Raw genomic sequence first — 15718 nt, forward strand, 5'->3', positions numbered from 1 at the left:
TTCTTCCTTTATTGCCTCTTCAGACTTGTTCCAAAACAATTCTTTTTAACCCCGGGCAAGATCAAAACTTTTACAGTGGATTTTTTGAGTTGGATTTAATTAGAATTTTTAATAAAAAATCGTATTTAGAATTATCTTAATAATTGAATTTTAAATAAATTTAATTCTTAAAAATAAAAAAATATAGTTCAGAGATCACTGCACTAAAAACAATTAATGTTAAAACTAGAAAAACCTGTCAACTTATTATTTTTTTTAAAGAATTTTAAAAATAAAATAAAAATAATAAGGATAATATATGAAATAAATTGAATTAATTTTATTTAAACTTATAAATTTTATTTATTTATTAATTTAAATTGATCTAAAAAATTGATTTTAAACGGTCTATTAAAAAAGAAGAAAAAACAGTTGAAAAGGCGACCGTGGCCAATTGTACATTTTTTAGACAGCAGAATATGCTTTGCTCTACCCTGCGAGCTTCCTTTCCCTCTGCATCTCTTGTGCTTAATCCCTTTATTACTTCTTCTGTCTTCTCCATTTTCTCTCCCATCAAAAAACAAAACAAAAAAAGCTCTCTCTCTTTTTATGCTTTGATAAGAGATGGAGCTTGTTAAAGAGCTGCTTGTGACTGGTGTTGTTGCTGTTTTGTTTTCTTTTCTGATAGCCAAACTTGTTTCTTTGGCTGCGTCTGGTGGTGATTCCAGCAGTAAAAATGCCAATCGAGAAGTTATTACTGCAGCAGAGATTGTCGGTGAAGAAGAAGGAAAAGTGATCACCGAAGAGTTACGGTTCCGTGAAAGATTGCAAGTCGAGGGGCTTAAGACCGAAACTAAAACAGAATTTGTTGAACAAGCAACAGAAAAGATCGATGAATTCATCACGGGAATCTTTGCTTTCGAGAACGTTAACGAGGCCGTGAATCGCGAGGAGATACTGCTTGAAATCGAGGCGCGTGAATTGGCTCTAGAATTGATCGAGGCAATTTTAAGAGAAGAAGAGTACAAGTTAAAGGGAGGAGAATTTGACAATGAAGAGGTCAAACATGTAAATTTGGCTAGTTCAATTAATGAAAACAGAGAAGATGAATCAGTTGGAATTGAATTAGATGCTGTCGAGACTGATTCAAAAGAGAAGATGAATGAGATTGAAGTCAATGATGACGAGGATGATGATTGGGAAGGGATAGAAAGGAGTGAATTGGAGACAATGTTTGGAGAAGCAGCAAGGTTTGTTGTGGAGTCAGGAGATAAAGATGGGAGATTTGCAGGTGTAGGGAGCGATGTGCAAATGGAGTTGTATGGACTTCATAAGGTTGCCACCGAGGGGCCTTGCCTCCAGAAGCCTCCCATGGCTCTCAAGGTTTCTGCCCGTGCCAAGTGGTATTAAACTTTCCTCAATTAACTTCCCCATGTCTCCGTTTACATTTTTTTTCTTCTTATTATTTTTACATTATTATTATTATTCTCTTGTTTGTTAATTTGACTGAATGGGAGCAGATAAACGTTTTCCATTGAGAGAGAAGTTAGGATAAGATAGTCTCCAGGTAAAATACTTTGTTTTAATGATATAAAAAGTGAGAGTTTCCGAAATGTAGATCAGGAAAATGAAAATGCCGATAAATTGAGGCAGCTTGCTCATTACAGATGTCAGCACGAGATGAACATTTGTCAAACAAGGTTAGAGAAGAGCTCTGAATTAAAAATAAATAAATGAAAATCAGAAAACGAACACATGGAGATCATTAGAAATCCACGCTTGGGCAGGTTGTATTATAAATGACGTTTTTTGTCTGTCTCCCTCTAAGGTTAGGTCTACAATAGTTTTTCTTGCTTAAAAAAAAAAATATAAATTTAAAGCTTTGCTGTATCTTGAAGTTATGTTGCTTCAACCCTATAATAAATATATCAATTAATACCTTAAAAATATGATTTCACGCTTCAAATCTTGTTGGCTATACCTGGACCTTTTCCTGGTACTGTTCCAACTGCTTAGATATAGCCAAAAATCAAGACAGCTTAGCAAACAAAATACAAGATTATGGCGTTCATCAGCTGTAATCTTTTGCTAGGTGGACTGTTAACCTAAGAAAAAGAAAATGAATGCACAGAACAACACCTTAGGGGCTGCCTGTACCAAAAAGTTACACCGTATAGTTTGATAGCTAGTTATAATAACAGGGTTGACAGCTGCTATGTATGAGTGATCGAGGGAACTGGTTACGTTGTGCAAGGAATGCTTGGCAAAGGCTGGGAAACATGAGTCCAGAGGCAGCTATGGAGCAGTATATTGTCCTTGTATCTGATAGAGCCCCAGGGTGGATGGAAGACAAACCTGGTGTAGGTATTTTCCATTGCAGCGTTCTGTTTCCTATAATGACTTTGACTGAAAAGAGTCTCTGGTTAATTTTACTTTACAGGGAGACAGTAAACCAGGATCATCTGAAGTGACAAATCCTGTTGCTGTAACTCCAGATTTAAGTACATTTTCATCCCGGCAACCAGATTGTACAGAAGCAATGTATGTCCTAAATGTTTGGCTATTTTGATTTTTCCCCTAAATCATTTATTTGTTAGTCTTTGTTTTTTCCTGAGCTTATTATTATAACATGATAATATCACTGTGTCCTCGTGTAGGACATGTAAGAATCCAGAACCGAAGCTTGGTGCTGAAGAAAGGGATTTGACTGGGGCCTCAAACTGGATAACAGGGTATAAATCGTTAATTCATGCATATTGCATTTTCTTCCATATGCCTTTTTCTCCTAAGCTGTTGCAGGAACTTGCGGGTTCCTGAAAGGCTTTGAACTGAATCTTGTTATTTTCATAGGACAATATGATTAGTGTGGTTTCTATGCTCTGCGCAGCAGAAGGGTAGGAAGTATTTTGGAGAAATCTTTAGTTGATGTTATTTATCGCAAGTCTGATGTAAGGTTTCTCTATAACCGCTACTTAAAAAAAACAAGCATCAGTATTATAGTAAAAAAAAGAAAAATTTACAGGGGTTCCCCGCTATGCCTGGGGGTAGCTCAGGTGTAGGGGTATGGGAGTTTGGGTTGGGATTTTAGGTTGTTGACTTGGGGTTTTCCGTTGTACCAAAAAGAAGAAAAATGTTGGTGGTTGCTGTCTAATTTGAATAATCCGTAATTACCTCCTGGAATGTCTTTCTTCAATCATGATTGAATTCAACGAGGTTGAGAAGAAATCCCTTCAAAGAATATTTTGTACTGTCGAAAAAGAAACCACAGGCATCACACTATAAATATAAAAGATTTTTGGTATAATTGGTGGATGATGACCATTCTCTGCATCATCACATTCTTATGAGAAAACTTGTTTCTGCCACTTATTGAAATCAATTCTAATAAGATTCTTATCTAGCTTTCGTCTGCAACTTGACAATCACTAGCGACAATCTATTGGGAATCTGCCATCCATGATTTGTGTCATATTCTTGAGCATTTCTCTAATGAATTTTCATTTTAGTCGTCACTCATTTCTTTCTTATTGAAAGGTCTTACTACCAATGATCCCAATATACAAGCCACAGGGCTTACACGTAACCAATTTAATATGAAAATTTTCAGGCCGAAGAATGACAAGCATTGCTCTGCTGCTTGAAATCTCCAACCATGGAACCCTTCTCCTTTGGCTGAACCACAGACAAGACTAAATCTTGTTGCTAAGTATAATCTTTGCTTCAATTATGTAAGGTTCTTGCCTGTTTATACTATAATTTATATGTCCTTGGAAGTGAACTATGCATTGTATGATACTAATAACGTGGGTGTGCAGTGCATTGTTGAATTTGTATATATACAACGTGTATGTATGTCCCATGATTCATCGCCCAGCTGGTTGGGATCATTGAATTATAATATATATGATGTTAATGCACCATTCTTCCTGAGGCATATTTGAGCATGCTTATGCCAGTCTTTCCGGGTAATTGTCCCGACTCCTTTTTAATTATAATCCCTGAAAAAATATGAAGCGATGTTGGGATTACGTGAAAGAATGTGTTATAAGACTTGCGCACTAATTAAGCGATTGCTGTTTGTCAAATACTTGTTACGATTATACATTCACATGCAAGTAAAGTGCTCCTCGCGTTTGGAATTGTTGGGAGGGAAAGTAGTTGCCTATAGTCTCTGTTTTTCTTCGCAAGTTAAAGTCTCCCTTTTTTTCTTTCTTTTTCCTATTTCCTTAGCATTTGCAATCCAATAATATGGGGCATCCCTTGACGCTGTTTAGGATATAGATGAGACAGGGTGGATGATATTGTGCACTTGGAGTTTAGATATGTTTAACCGAGTTAAGTTTTCTCTCTCTTTTTGGCTGTTCAGCCGAAAAAAGTAGAGAAAAATTAATCAGTCAAATAATTTGCAGAATGTCATGGTTGCTGGTATGGCAAGTTACATGACCAAGACCATTTGACTGCGCTGTGAGCTCATGATTTTGGTTCCCCGAAGTTGTCACAAGGGCTCTTAGATTTTAATTTCCCGTTCTTTGGAAGTGGACAATAAATTTGAATTCGTTTCCAAGTAATTCTGAAACGAGTTATAACTTATAAGCGAAGCTCAGAATGTGGTAAGCGTGGCCAAGTGTTAGGGATGGCTTCCATGCCTGACTGTCTTATCGCATTTCTTTGTGGTGGCCATGGATGACACCAGCACTGATTAATGTAAACGACTGCTATTTATTAGAGCATGCTGCTAAACGCTGACAAACTCACTAAGATAGAGAATACATTAAAAGCTAATTTGGAGAAATGTTATCCTTATTCCCCTGATTAGCGATGCTAGAAAAATTAGTAAATGGCATATTAAGATCGTTTTTCTGACACGGAACCAGTGCTATGGACATTGTTGTGATCATATGCCCCGCCGTCCCCGGTACCTATGCCGCCACCATAACCCGAGCCATACCTCCACCATTACCACGCCAGCGAAACCCACCTCCAAAGTGGCCATCCCCTCCAACGCCACCCCAGCCAACACCACCACCTAGGCCCACAGCATTCCCATTGGCATTGCCGTAGCCTCCACCTCCACTACCCGGCCCATAGCCATTATCGCTACCATAGCTTCGTTTTTCTTGAAACAAATAAGACTTAAGTTTTCCCTACCCAACTCTTGAATTCCTGCCCGCAAGTTTTTAGCCATGTGATATACATATATTTTCCCGGTCACGCACCATGTATTTCAGAATTTTTTTCTATAGAAGATAACCAGGTTATTTTTCACGCTATCGCTATAGCTTGGATAAAAAAAGTAGTATTTAGACCATAGAAAATCTTTCAATATTATTATTAAATTTGATATAATATTTTAAACTTGAAAACTCACGATTGAATTCTTTACTTCACTCGAGTTTTAATAAAATGAAGTAAAAGCTCTCTAGCTTTATTAATTAAAAAAATCCAAATTAAAAAAAATTAAAAAAAAATAACAAATTAATCATAGTCAAGTTATCAAATTCATGATTAGCCTTATCGATTGAAAAGATTCAAAGAAAAAAAATAAAATTAAAAAAAAATGACAAATTAATCATAGTCAAGTTATCAAATTCATGATTTGAGTTATAAATTTTATTGGGTTGAATGGATTTTTTTATTATATAATAAAAATATTAAAATGAATTTACAATCAACTCAATATTAAAAAATAAATTTTAATTAAAAAAATCAACCTTAAAGAGTGAAAATGAAATAAAAAGATATAAAAAAAGAAAAAGAAAACTTAAATGATGACCTGGATGACTTAACATAGTTAGGCCTACTACAACAAAGCTCGGGCACATGGGCGTGAAATAGGCAGGTCATCCAACCTTTTAAAATACATATATACACACACACACACACACACACAAACGATTACCCATCTATTGCATAAAAGATAATATAATTCCTAGTGTTGCTTGAACCTGCGACTTTTGACTAATTAAAGACACATATTAACCAATTAAGCTACGACATAAAGAAGTTAATGGATCATTGTATTTTTAAAATTTTATTTTTTGAGCCTAAGTCTATATTAATAAAAAAAGCCTCAGACATCGTGATAACCCAACATATTTAACGTCAAATCCAAATGACATGTGTCTGGCTTGCTTCCAGGTCCAATATTTTTAGATTCAGTTGTGTATTAAGCTCAAGTACACATAAGTCTAGCAAATTGCCAGATATAATATTATTTGATTCAGCTACGCGCTAAGCCCAATTACATATGAGTATGATGAGTTGTCATACCCAACGTCCTTGAATTCAGCCTCGCGTTAATCCTAAATGGATCCGGTGAGCTGCCACACTTAATATCATTGGGTTCAGGAGTTCAGCTATATGCTGAGCTCAAGTACATATGAGCCTGATGAGTTTCCAGACCCAATTATCTTGGGTTCAACTATGCACTAAATTTAAATAGACGTAGAACTGGTGAGCTGTCAGACTCAACATTCTTGAATTCAGCTACGCGTTTAGCTCAAATACAAATGAGCCCGATAAGCTGTCAGGTCAATCACCTTTAGATTCAGCTACGTACTGAGCTCAAATATGTATGAGTTTTGCTAATTGCTAGATCTAACGACCTTGAGTTCAGTTACGCGGTGAACCCAAATAGACGTGGGTTTGGCGAGCTGCCACACCCAACATTCTTGGATTCAACTGCGCGCCGAGTTCATGTACATACGGGTCTAGTGAGTTGCTAGACTTAATGATTTTAGGTTCAACTACACGTTGAGCCCAAACAGATATAAGTCTGGCGAGTTGTTAAACTTAACATCATTGAGTTCAACTACACTCTAAGCTTAAGTACATGTGGGCCTGACGAGATGTCAGACCCAATGTCTTTGAGTTCAGCCACGTGCTAAGCCAAAAAAGATATAGATATGACTAGCTACTAGACCCATCGCCTGAGGGCTTAGCATCGTGCCTAGTTCAAGTGAGTATGAGCCTGACGATTATTATGGGGCCCCGTGTTGCACCACGATACTTTGTTTGTTTATTTTTATTACTTTTAAACATAAAATATTTATGTCTAGAATAATTACCTTTCTACACTCTTAGAAGTATAAAAGTCTTGAAAGGATCTATCATATTTCCATCAATATTTATATTGTATAAAGGATATTTTTTCTTCATTGATATTATCTAGGAGATATTTATCCCTCGTAATTGCTATCATGAGTAAATGACATTACAACCCCTCTATTTAAGTAACATAACAAGGTTTAAGGGCTATATATACCTCTTGAAGCACCCAAGTAAAGGGTTTACAATTTCTATTTTCTAAGTATTCATAATTTAATTATCAAATCATTAATCATGAAAAAAACAAGAACAAACACTCTTATTCTTGGAATTTAAAACTTATTCTTTTATTTATTGCAATCTATTACTTAAAAATTTTATCATCTGAGAGTCCCAGACCTTATAAAAAAGATCTGGTTTGCAGGTGTTGAGTTTTTTTACCACCATCTACTTTCCAAGTTCTAGAGAAAATAATATTAACATTTATATATAATTATCCACTATCCAAACATTAAAAAATCTTCTTCCTCATCATATTAAATCTTGAAACATTACCGGATGTTATAAAACAATTAAAGAATATATATTAACCTAGCTAGTTCAATGTACGCATGCTATTTAGTTTTGTTAATTATTTCTCGCAAGATGACGATGACAGTCGCATTGGAGGGTGGATTAAATTATTGGAGGGCTCAAATTATAAATATCATAAAGCTTTAGAAACATCATAAAATACTTTGAAAACTTTTTGCAGGCCAGTAATAATTTTTAAGGGTCTAACTTGAAAGCATGCTGAGACTAACGTAGTTTTTTTTTTTTTTTTTGTGGCAAGCCACAGCTTTATGGAGCTCTACCTTTACCTGCTCAGATAGAGCCACTCATGAAGATTTTTTAATGTCAATGAAGATTAAATTAAGATGTACGGAGATATGATTAAAAAGTTAATTTTTTCATGGTATAACTTAATCTCTTGCATGGTCTATAAGTAAGAGCAACGTTTTGTATTTAGGGATAATTGCATTATTAATTAATACACCAATGTTATACTTTTTTTTCAATTAAGGACTTAAACTTTAATTTTTTCATTTGAGTACATCAATTTTATCAAAATTCTCAATCAGGTATTTGCATCCACCCTCCTCAATTTCTTATTTATTCGATAAAGTGCCATTTATCCTTAAATCTCTCTTGATAGAATCATTAAACCACACCCAACCATTGATTCTTTCCATTATTTTCTTCTTCTCTATCCCTTTTGTTTTATGTGTCTGCCGACTAAAATGTTGATCACAGGATTTGATTGGATACCAACATGGAGAAGAAGAAGAAGAGGCATGAATGGGCAAATGGTCCTTTGTTCACATTGTTTTCGCATATTAATTATTCGGTTGTGACACTGACTCCCACAAAACCCAAAGAGTGAGGGGGAATTGGCTAGATTTATCGATGCTCATTTAATTTTTTTTTTAATAACATAGTGATTAACAAATATACTAAAAAATAACGTAGTTATATTTCTCAAAGTAATATATAGTTTCATGAGAGGCGCAAGCGCAAAAGCTGGAAAATGACCTTTGTTATTGTAGTTATAGCTTCTTCTTTTTTTATTTTAAATTTCATATTAGAAAAAAATATATTTTTTAGAAATATTGAGTATATATATTAATGGGCTTTAAATTTCGCATTTAAACAAAAAAAAAGGGTCTTGTCCGGGTCACGGGTTGATCAACTGGCTCGACCGGGTTTGGCCGGGTCGTTGCACCGGCCGGTCTTTTGACAAACCCGGACCGGTCCAGCTCCCGGTTCGACCCACCAGGCCGGTCCGGGTTTAATAACTATAGTTATAAGGTCATGACGCACTTCTTGCTTGATCGCGCATGATCCACCGGCATGTTTTCTATAACTGTTATATTTTAAAAAATAAGTTATTATGATATTTTGGATATATATTCTTAGTCAATGTGTTATTTTTTAAAAAACCACTCCATCCCAACTGCATTCTTACAAATGTGTAAGATAATAAATACTGCTATTTTAGCAACATTAATAATAATAATAAAAAACTAATAGGATCGATGTTTTATATTGTGCCTTCCAAGAGCTTTCACAGTGGATCCCCACAATACTTATTTTGTTATTTTTACTTAATTATTTAATGTTGTGTTAATTAAAAAATAAATCATCTTAAAAATTAAACTTGATGATTTATTTTTTAATAATGAGCATGGAGATTTTACAATGTTAGTCGATTTCTCATCAATCACTCGGTTGATGTTTAATTTAATAAAATAAAATAAAATTTTATTAATATAAAAGAATTAGAATTTCACGAATCAAATTTCAAGTTTAAATAAATGTTGAGTCTTTTTTATTTGCTAGCATTAATAACAGGACTGATTTGCCCGAACTCCACTCAAAACTCTATCTTGAAAAAATAGTTATAAAATACTACAATTTACAATTTTTTTAACCTAATTTTTCAAATCATAACAGCAAAAATGATTACAATATCAAAAGCAGATTTATTGTCAATGTTTTTATATCATATAGTTAAATAAAAGGAGTTCATGAGGAGCGGTTGGGAGATGGCTATATTTACCTTTCTCCGTTGCTAGTCCTTAAATGAAAGCTGTAATCAAACAAAAAGCAGACAAACAAGTGATGATGACTGATGGATACGTAACGAGTTACATATACAAGAATTTCAAAATAGAAGACAATGGGGCAATTATTAGTGGCGGGGCCCATTCCAGCTAGTTGTCGAAAAAAATATAGCTGTAAGATTGTGAGAAACAACCACATGGGTGTCTGTCATGATTAAACATTACAACGATTCCATTATCTAATCAAAGAAAAAGGCTCTCTTTTCCTAGGGACCTTTGATTACTTTGTGATGATTGTTAATTGGACAGCACCACCTCTTGTCCTCAGCTTTTGTTTCCATAAAGTTTTGTTTTCATAGCTCTCTTTTCTCAGCCATGCATTTACTCCATCTAGATGGCCCAAAATCTCCACCCACCACCCACCACGATTTGGCACTGATAATTGCTCATTACGGCAGTAGTTAGAGGCCATGACTTCAGTCCTTCACCAGTGCTCTTTCCACTAATTAAACACAGGCGGATGATTATTTCGTGCAAGTGAGGTGAGGTGAGGCGAGGGTTAAAAACACAGTATATTTTCGCCATGTCAAGCCACATGGGATAACATATATTATTGGTAGCCAAAAAATGGATCCACAGAGGCGATTGGCGTTCTTTCTGTAGTCAAGTTTAATAAAATACGCTTGTCTTGTTCAGTTTGGAAACTTCATTTTCTTTATAAGTTGCGAAAGAAAAGGAAACACTGCCTAAAAGCAGTATATCTGTTTATATTACGTTGAGTGAAAGCAGGAATCCATAATTTACGACAGATTTTAAAGCAGCTATGATTCCCATGTCACTGGCTCTTACGCGTGATGACCTGTAAAGTTTAGAAAGAATGGCAGATTTCGTGAATTCCCGCTCCCCACTGACTACTGAGGTCTATCTAATCTATCCTCTCAAGTGGGATTGTTCAGATAGAACCTGCAAATTCTGTGGCCAACTGCTCGCGGAGGATGAAGACATGGAAGCACCTGTCTACAAAACATGTGGCTGCAAGAAGAAGTGCTTATAACTGGCAAGATAAGAGAGTACAAATACACCCAGTAAACTGAATATTACTTGATTCACAGTGTAGCTCATCATTAACTGGGAACTTTCTCAAGTGTCCCAAGAGAAATCCAAAGACACTGGCCTTGTAATGCTGGCCAACGGCCATGAGATGGCTTCGGAATATTGGAAATCACATACGAAAACTCGTAATCCTTCAACATCGCACCCCTGTGATCGGCATCCGACTCTGTAGGAAAATGCATTACCTTTAGTGCTTGCCTTTTAAGACAGAGATACTCAATAAGCCGGTCACTAATTGGAATAACATTCAGGAATCCAGAGATAATGGTGCCACGTGGGAAAATGATTATTTAACAGCCATCAATACCTTGCATTTCTACTCTAGGACTGCTTTTACTCATGCATATATCTGTCCCTAACTGTAGTATCAAAACTTGATTGGTTTCCATATATAAGAAAACCAGAGTATATTACACTAGTGCCATTGCAGAAGATTTGAAGAGTTAAACAACTAGTTATAAAGCACTGCTAAATTTGATAAGCTTCATAACCTCCTCCGCTAGCTCCAATTCCTATCCGGAGTTCTAGACAACAATTCATTCGAGCCAAACCAGGTTTCATCCTGTTATATATATAAACCCCGTGGAGACCGACCTAGGAGCCAAGAGAATCTTCCCTATTCCTATGCAAACCTCAGTTTCTATTCTCCCTGCACTTTAAAACAGGATAAGTTACCAGAAGTATAACATTTTATATACTGCCTGAATTCTCCAATATGAGGTCGGAAAGACATGTCATGAAGATGAAAGACTTGAAGTTCGGGCCTCAACTGATAGCTACACTTCTGGTTCTGTGCTTCTGTTACACGTATGCGGTAGCAGAAGTGAAGAAGCAAACGAAGAAGACTTTCATAATTCAAATGGACAAGTCCAATATGCCAGCGACTTACTATGATCATTTCCAATGGTATGATTCATCTTTAAAATCCGTATCAGAATCTGCTGACATGCTTTACACTTACAACAACATAATCCATGGCTTTTCCACCCAACTCACACCAGACGAAGCTGAATTACTTGAAAAACAATCCGGAATTCTATCGGTCCTACCTGAAATGATTTACAAGCTGCACACAACTCATACCCCGGAGTTCCTTGGATTGGGAAAAAGTGATGCTGTCCTCCTCCCTGCATCTGCCTCCCTAAGTGAGGTGATTGTTGGAGTACTGGACACCGGTGTCTGGCCAGAGATAAAAAGCTTTGGTGACACAGGGCTTGGCCCAATACCAAGTACCTGGAAAGGTTCTTGTCAGGTGGGTAAGAACTTCAATTCATCAAGCTGTAACCGGAAACTGATAGGTGCACAATATTTCTCAAAAGGGTATGAAGCAGCATTCGGACCTATTGACGAAACAATGGAGTCAAAGTCACCAAGAGACGATGATGGCCATGGAACCCACACTGCAACTACAGCAGCTGGATCAGCTGTCTCAGGAGCTAGCCTTTTCGGGTATGCTTCTGGGATAGCACGTGGAATGGCTACAGAAGCTCGAGTAGCAGCTTACAAGGTGTGTTGGTTGGGTGGATGTTTTAGCTCTGATATTTTAGCAGCAATGGAAAAGGCTGTTGCAGATGGCGTTAATGTCATGTCAATGTCTATTGGAGGAGGACTCTCAGATTACACTCGAGATACAGTTGCGATTGGAGCTTTCCGAGCAGCAGCACAGGGAATTCTTGTCTCATGCTCGGCTGGAAATGGTGGGCCAAGTCCAGGCAGCTTGTCTAATGTCGCTCCTTGGATAACCACTGTAGGTGCTGGAACGTTGGACCGTGATTTCCCAGCCTTTGTGAGCCTTGGAGATGGTAAGAAGTACTCGGGTATATCGCTTTATAGTGGAAAGCCATTATCTGATTCGTTGGTGCCCCTGGTTTATGCTGGTAACGTGAGCAATTCCACAAGCGGCAGCCTTTGCATGACAGGAACTTTGATTCCTGCACAAGTTGCAGGGAAAATTGTGATATGTGATCGAGGGGGGAATAGCAGGGTCCAAAAGGGCTTGGTGGTGAAAGATTCTGGTGGCCTAGGGATGATTCTTGCAAACACAGAGCTGTATGGGGAAGAGCTAGTCGCTGACGCACATCTTCTTCCCACAGCCGCTGTGGGCCTAAGAACCGCAAATGCAATTAAGAATTATGCCTTCCTTGATCCAAAGCCAATGGGCACGATTGCTTCTGGAGGTACAAAGCTTGGAGTTGAACCATCGCCTGTGGTAGCGGCATTCAGTTCCAGAGGTCCAAATCTGGTCACTCCAGAAGTACTCAAACCAGACCTAATAGCACCTGGAGTCAACATACTAGCGGGATGGACTGGGGGAGCTGGCCCAACTGGGCTAACAAACGACAAGAGGCATGTAGAATTCAATATCATTTCAGGTACATCAATGTCATGTCCCCATGTAAGTGGGTTGGCTGCACTCATCAAGGCTGCTCACCAGGACTGGAGTCCAGCAGCCATTAAGTCCGCTCTCATGACCACAGCCTATGCAACATACAAAAATGGGGAAAACTTATTAGACGTGGCTACAGGACAACCATCTACGCCATTCGATTATGGAGCTGGACATGTAAATCCAGTAGCAGCCCTTGATCCTGGCCTCGTCTATGATGCCACTGTTGATGACTACATAAGCTTCTTTTGTGCTTTAAACTATAGTGCATCAGACATTAAACAAATCACAACTAAAGACTTCATTTGCGACTCAAGCAAGAAATACAGCCTGGGGGATCTTAATTACCCATCGTTCTCTGTTCCACTACAAACTGCTTCAGGCAAGGAGGGCGGAGATGGGGTGAAAAGTACAGTCAAATACACCAGGACTCTGACAAATGTTGGTGCTCCAGCAACATACAAGGTTTCGATGACATCACAAACTACATCTGTTAAGATGTTAGTTGAGCCAGAATCCCTGAGCTTTGCCAAAGAATATGAGAAAAAGAGTTACACGGTGACTTTTACCGCTACATCCATGCCCTCCGGTACGAACAGCTTTGCTCATCTGGAGTGGTCAGACGGGAAGCATGTTGTCCGTAGTCCAATAGCTTTCAGCTGGACATGATCCGAAATCTTGAAGAAATCCCATAAATGATTATCATTCATAGGACATGTGCCTGAATTTCTGTGTATTTTTAATCTCTTCTCTGATGTTCCAACAAATGTGCCGGTTGAACCAGCTGTAACGTTTATATTTGCTCTCTGAGGTGATCAGAGGACGTAGAAAAAAAAGGGAGAATAATTGTACAGAAGCCCATGGAAAGAATTGTATGTGAACTGAAAATGGATCTCCAGTTGTCTTTATAAGAGGCTCTGAATCTAAAGCCTTTAAACAATTTATGCTTCATGGCTGAAGATTAAAGAGGGAGTTAATTATTTTCGCGTATGCATCAAGTGAAACCGAACTTCAACAAGAGGAGAAATCCAGTCGCCAAACGAAAAGGCTCCCATGTTGAAATTGCTTACGTGAAGTTATCATATGCCCAAGAACTAATTGGGAAAAGGGGTTTCACAAAGACCTAGCTTAAGAAGAACACGAGGGGGTGTAAAATCATCAAAGACATCCCTCAAACTAATTTAACTGAAATAAGAAGTACAATATAGACACAATGTAGTGTTGAAGTTCTAATAACAAGAAGATTTGTGGAGATTCCCGCCATTCATCAGTTTTGACATCCTATGGAATGAATTCCTCACCATATCACTAGCTCCTTCAGCAGTTGCCTAGTTCAACTGATTCACTATCGGTCTACAACATCATGGAAGAAGTATCAACTACTTAATTATGTAACCTGAGGTTCATTTTTTATCAAACAATGGCAAGCTGCAGTCCAGCACTACAGTAGAATCATATTAACAAAAACACACTGAGCAACCCAACAACCTCAAGACATTAGAAGGATACGCAAGCTGTATCCACAAAGCCCGTTCCAAAGCCAATGTTCAGTTTATGACCACCACCTGAGCAAACCGCCTTTGCGTGTGCTTCCATCAATGGCTTCTCCAAGCCATCATTATCGCCAAGCTATTCGAGTCCATTATCTTGTCTTCACTAAAACTAACCCTATCTTCTAAGTAATTCTCACTAGAATCAGAATTTGATTTCCCTTTCCCTGCACATGCAATTGCTCCTAATATTAACCCAGACCGAATTCCTGTACAATTAGAGGATATCTTCGTAATTATAATGAGACGAAATCTGTTTTAGTTAATTACTACTGGGGATGAAGAGGAAATCATGAGGGAATTTCTATTTACTCTACCAGCAAGCATTCAGGAGAACTTCGTAGGCGTCTTGGTGGCCAGCTTCCATGGCGACGTGCATGAGCGGAGGGAGGCCATTGCTGTCGAAGCAAGTAACTTTGTTTCTGTTTCTGTATTTATTTTAGTTGATTATAAAATATGATTCTTGCTGGTTATAATAATAAATAAATAAAAACTAATTAATGGTAATATAAATGGTAAATGATAAAATTTTAAAAATAACAATTTAAATAAAAAAACTAAAAAAAACTGATAAACTTTTTAAACCTAAACAAAGATTTTAAACTCACAATCTATTAAATTCTCAACCCGGGTTCTTAATGATCAGCAAAAGTAAAACCAGCAAAGTAGACTGGAGTAATCAAAATGGAAATACTCTGTTTTGCTGCGTGACGCTTTGGGTGCAATTTATGTCCGTTACCAGTCTCTGTTTCTTTCTTATTGTACCAAAAAAAAAAAAATTTGCCTTCATTGCCAAGAAGTTCTGTGAGACGTTTTCATCTCCATAAAATAATTTGTAGACATCGTAGATAATTCATAAAACACTGAAAGGAGTTCATCGATTAGTGAAGTGTAGATATAAAGGCATCACGAGATACAGCTACAAACTTGCACCAAGTCAAATAATAAAACATCAGGTTCTTTGTTAGAAATTTACTCTGGTTGCCACTTCGCCAGGAAGATGCTGCATGGAAACCGGGTACTTTTGGGGGATATTCTGA

The 15718-nt window shown here is 37.3% G+C and overlaps 3 protein-coding genes across 3 annotated transcripts; 2 read left to right on the forward strand and 1 right to left on the reverse strand.

Annotated features, from left to right (window-relative positions):
- Window positions 1–423: 423 nt before the first annotated feature.
- On the forward strand, window positions 424–3899 carry LOC7472669 (acyl-CoA-binding domain-containing protein 3). Its single transcript, XM_024594036.2, has 5 exons — window positions 424–1382; window positions 2234–2339; window positions 2420–2520; window positions 2637–2711; window positions 3587–3899. The coding sequence occupies exons 1-5, from the start codon at window positions 604–606 to the stop codon at window positions 3618–3620; spliced, it is 1095 nt and encodes a 364-aa protein (XP_024449804.2). The 5' UTR covers window positions 424–603; the 3' UTR covers window positions 3621–3899.
- Window positions 3900–4898: 999 nt separating this feature from the next.
- LOC7462853 (uncharacterized) lies at window positions 4899–10101 on the reverse strand. The gene is made up of 2 exons (XM_024594049.2): window positions 9914–10101; window positions 4899–5085 (listed from the first exon to the last, which is right to left on the reverse strand). Exons 1-2 carry the CDS (start codon window positions 10099–10101, stop codon window positions 4899–4901), a joined length of 375 nt encoding a protein of 124 aa, XP_024449817.2.
- Window positions 10102–10748: 647 nt separating this feature from the next.
- LOC7472670 (subtilisin-like protease SBT1.7) lies at window positions 10749–14068 on the forward strand. The gene has a single exon (XM_002301120.4). It carries the CDS (start codon window positions 11458–11460, stop codon window positions 13795–13797), a length of 2340 nt encoding a protein of 779 aa, XP_002301156.4. The 5' UTR covers window positions 10749–11457; the 3' UTR covers window positions 13798–14068.
- The last annotated feature ends 1650 nt before the right edge of the window (window positions 14069–15718 follow it).

The sequence above is a fragment of the Populus trichocarpa genome, chromosome 2, assembly GCF_000002775.5.
Source record: "Populus trichocarpa isolate Nisqually-1 chromosome 2, P.trichocarpa_v4.1, whole genome shotgun sequence".
Lineage (NCBI taxonomy): Eukaryota > Viridiplantae > Streptophyta > Magnoliopsida > Malpighiales > Salicaceae > Populus > Populus trichocarpa.

What these genes read in the sequence shown, in the direction of transcription:
- LOC7472669 (XM_024594036.2), top strand. Translation starts at nt 604, where the DNA reads ATGGAGCTTGTTAAAGAGCTGCTTGTGACTGGTGTTGTTGCTGTTTTG. An exon ending in GTTTCTGCCCGTGCCAAGTG is followed by an intron (nt 1,383 to 2,233) that starts GTATTAAACTTT and finishes ACGTTGTGCAAG; the next exon opens with GAATGCTTGGCAAAGGCTGG. An exon ending in CCAGATTGTACAGAAGCAAT is followed by an intron (nt 2,521 to 2,636) that starts GTATGTCCTAAA and finishes GTCCTCGTGTAG; the next exon opens with GACATGTAAGAATCCAGAAC.
- LOC7462853 (XM_024594049.2), bottom strand. Translation starts at nt 10,101, where the DNA reads ATGGCCTCTAACTACTGCCGTAATGAGCAATTATCAGTGCCAAATCGT. An exon ending in CAATTAACAATCATCACAAA is followed by an intron (nt 5,086 to 9,913) that starts GTAATCAAAGGT and finishes AGAAAAACGAAG; the next exon opens with CTATGGTAGCGATAATGGCT.
- LOC7472670 (XM_002301120.4), top strand. Translation starts at nt 11,458, where the DNA reads ATGAGGTCGGAAAGACATGTCATGAAGATGAAAGACTTGAAGTTCGGG.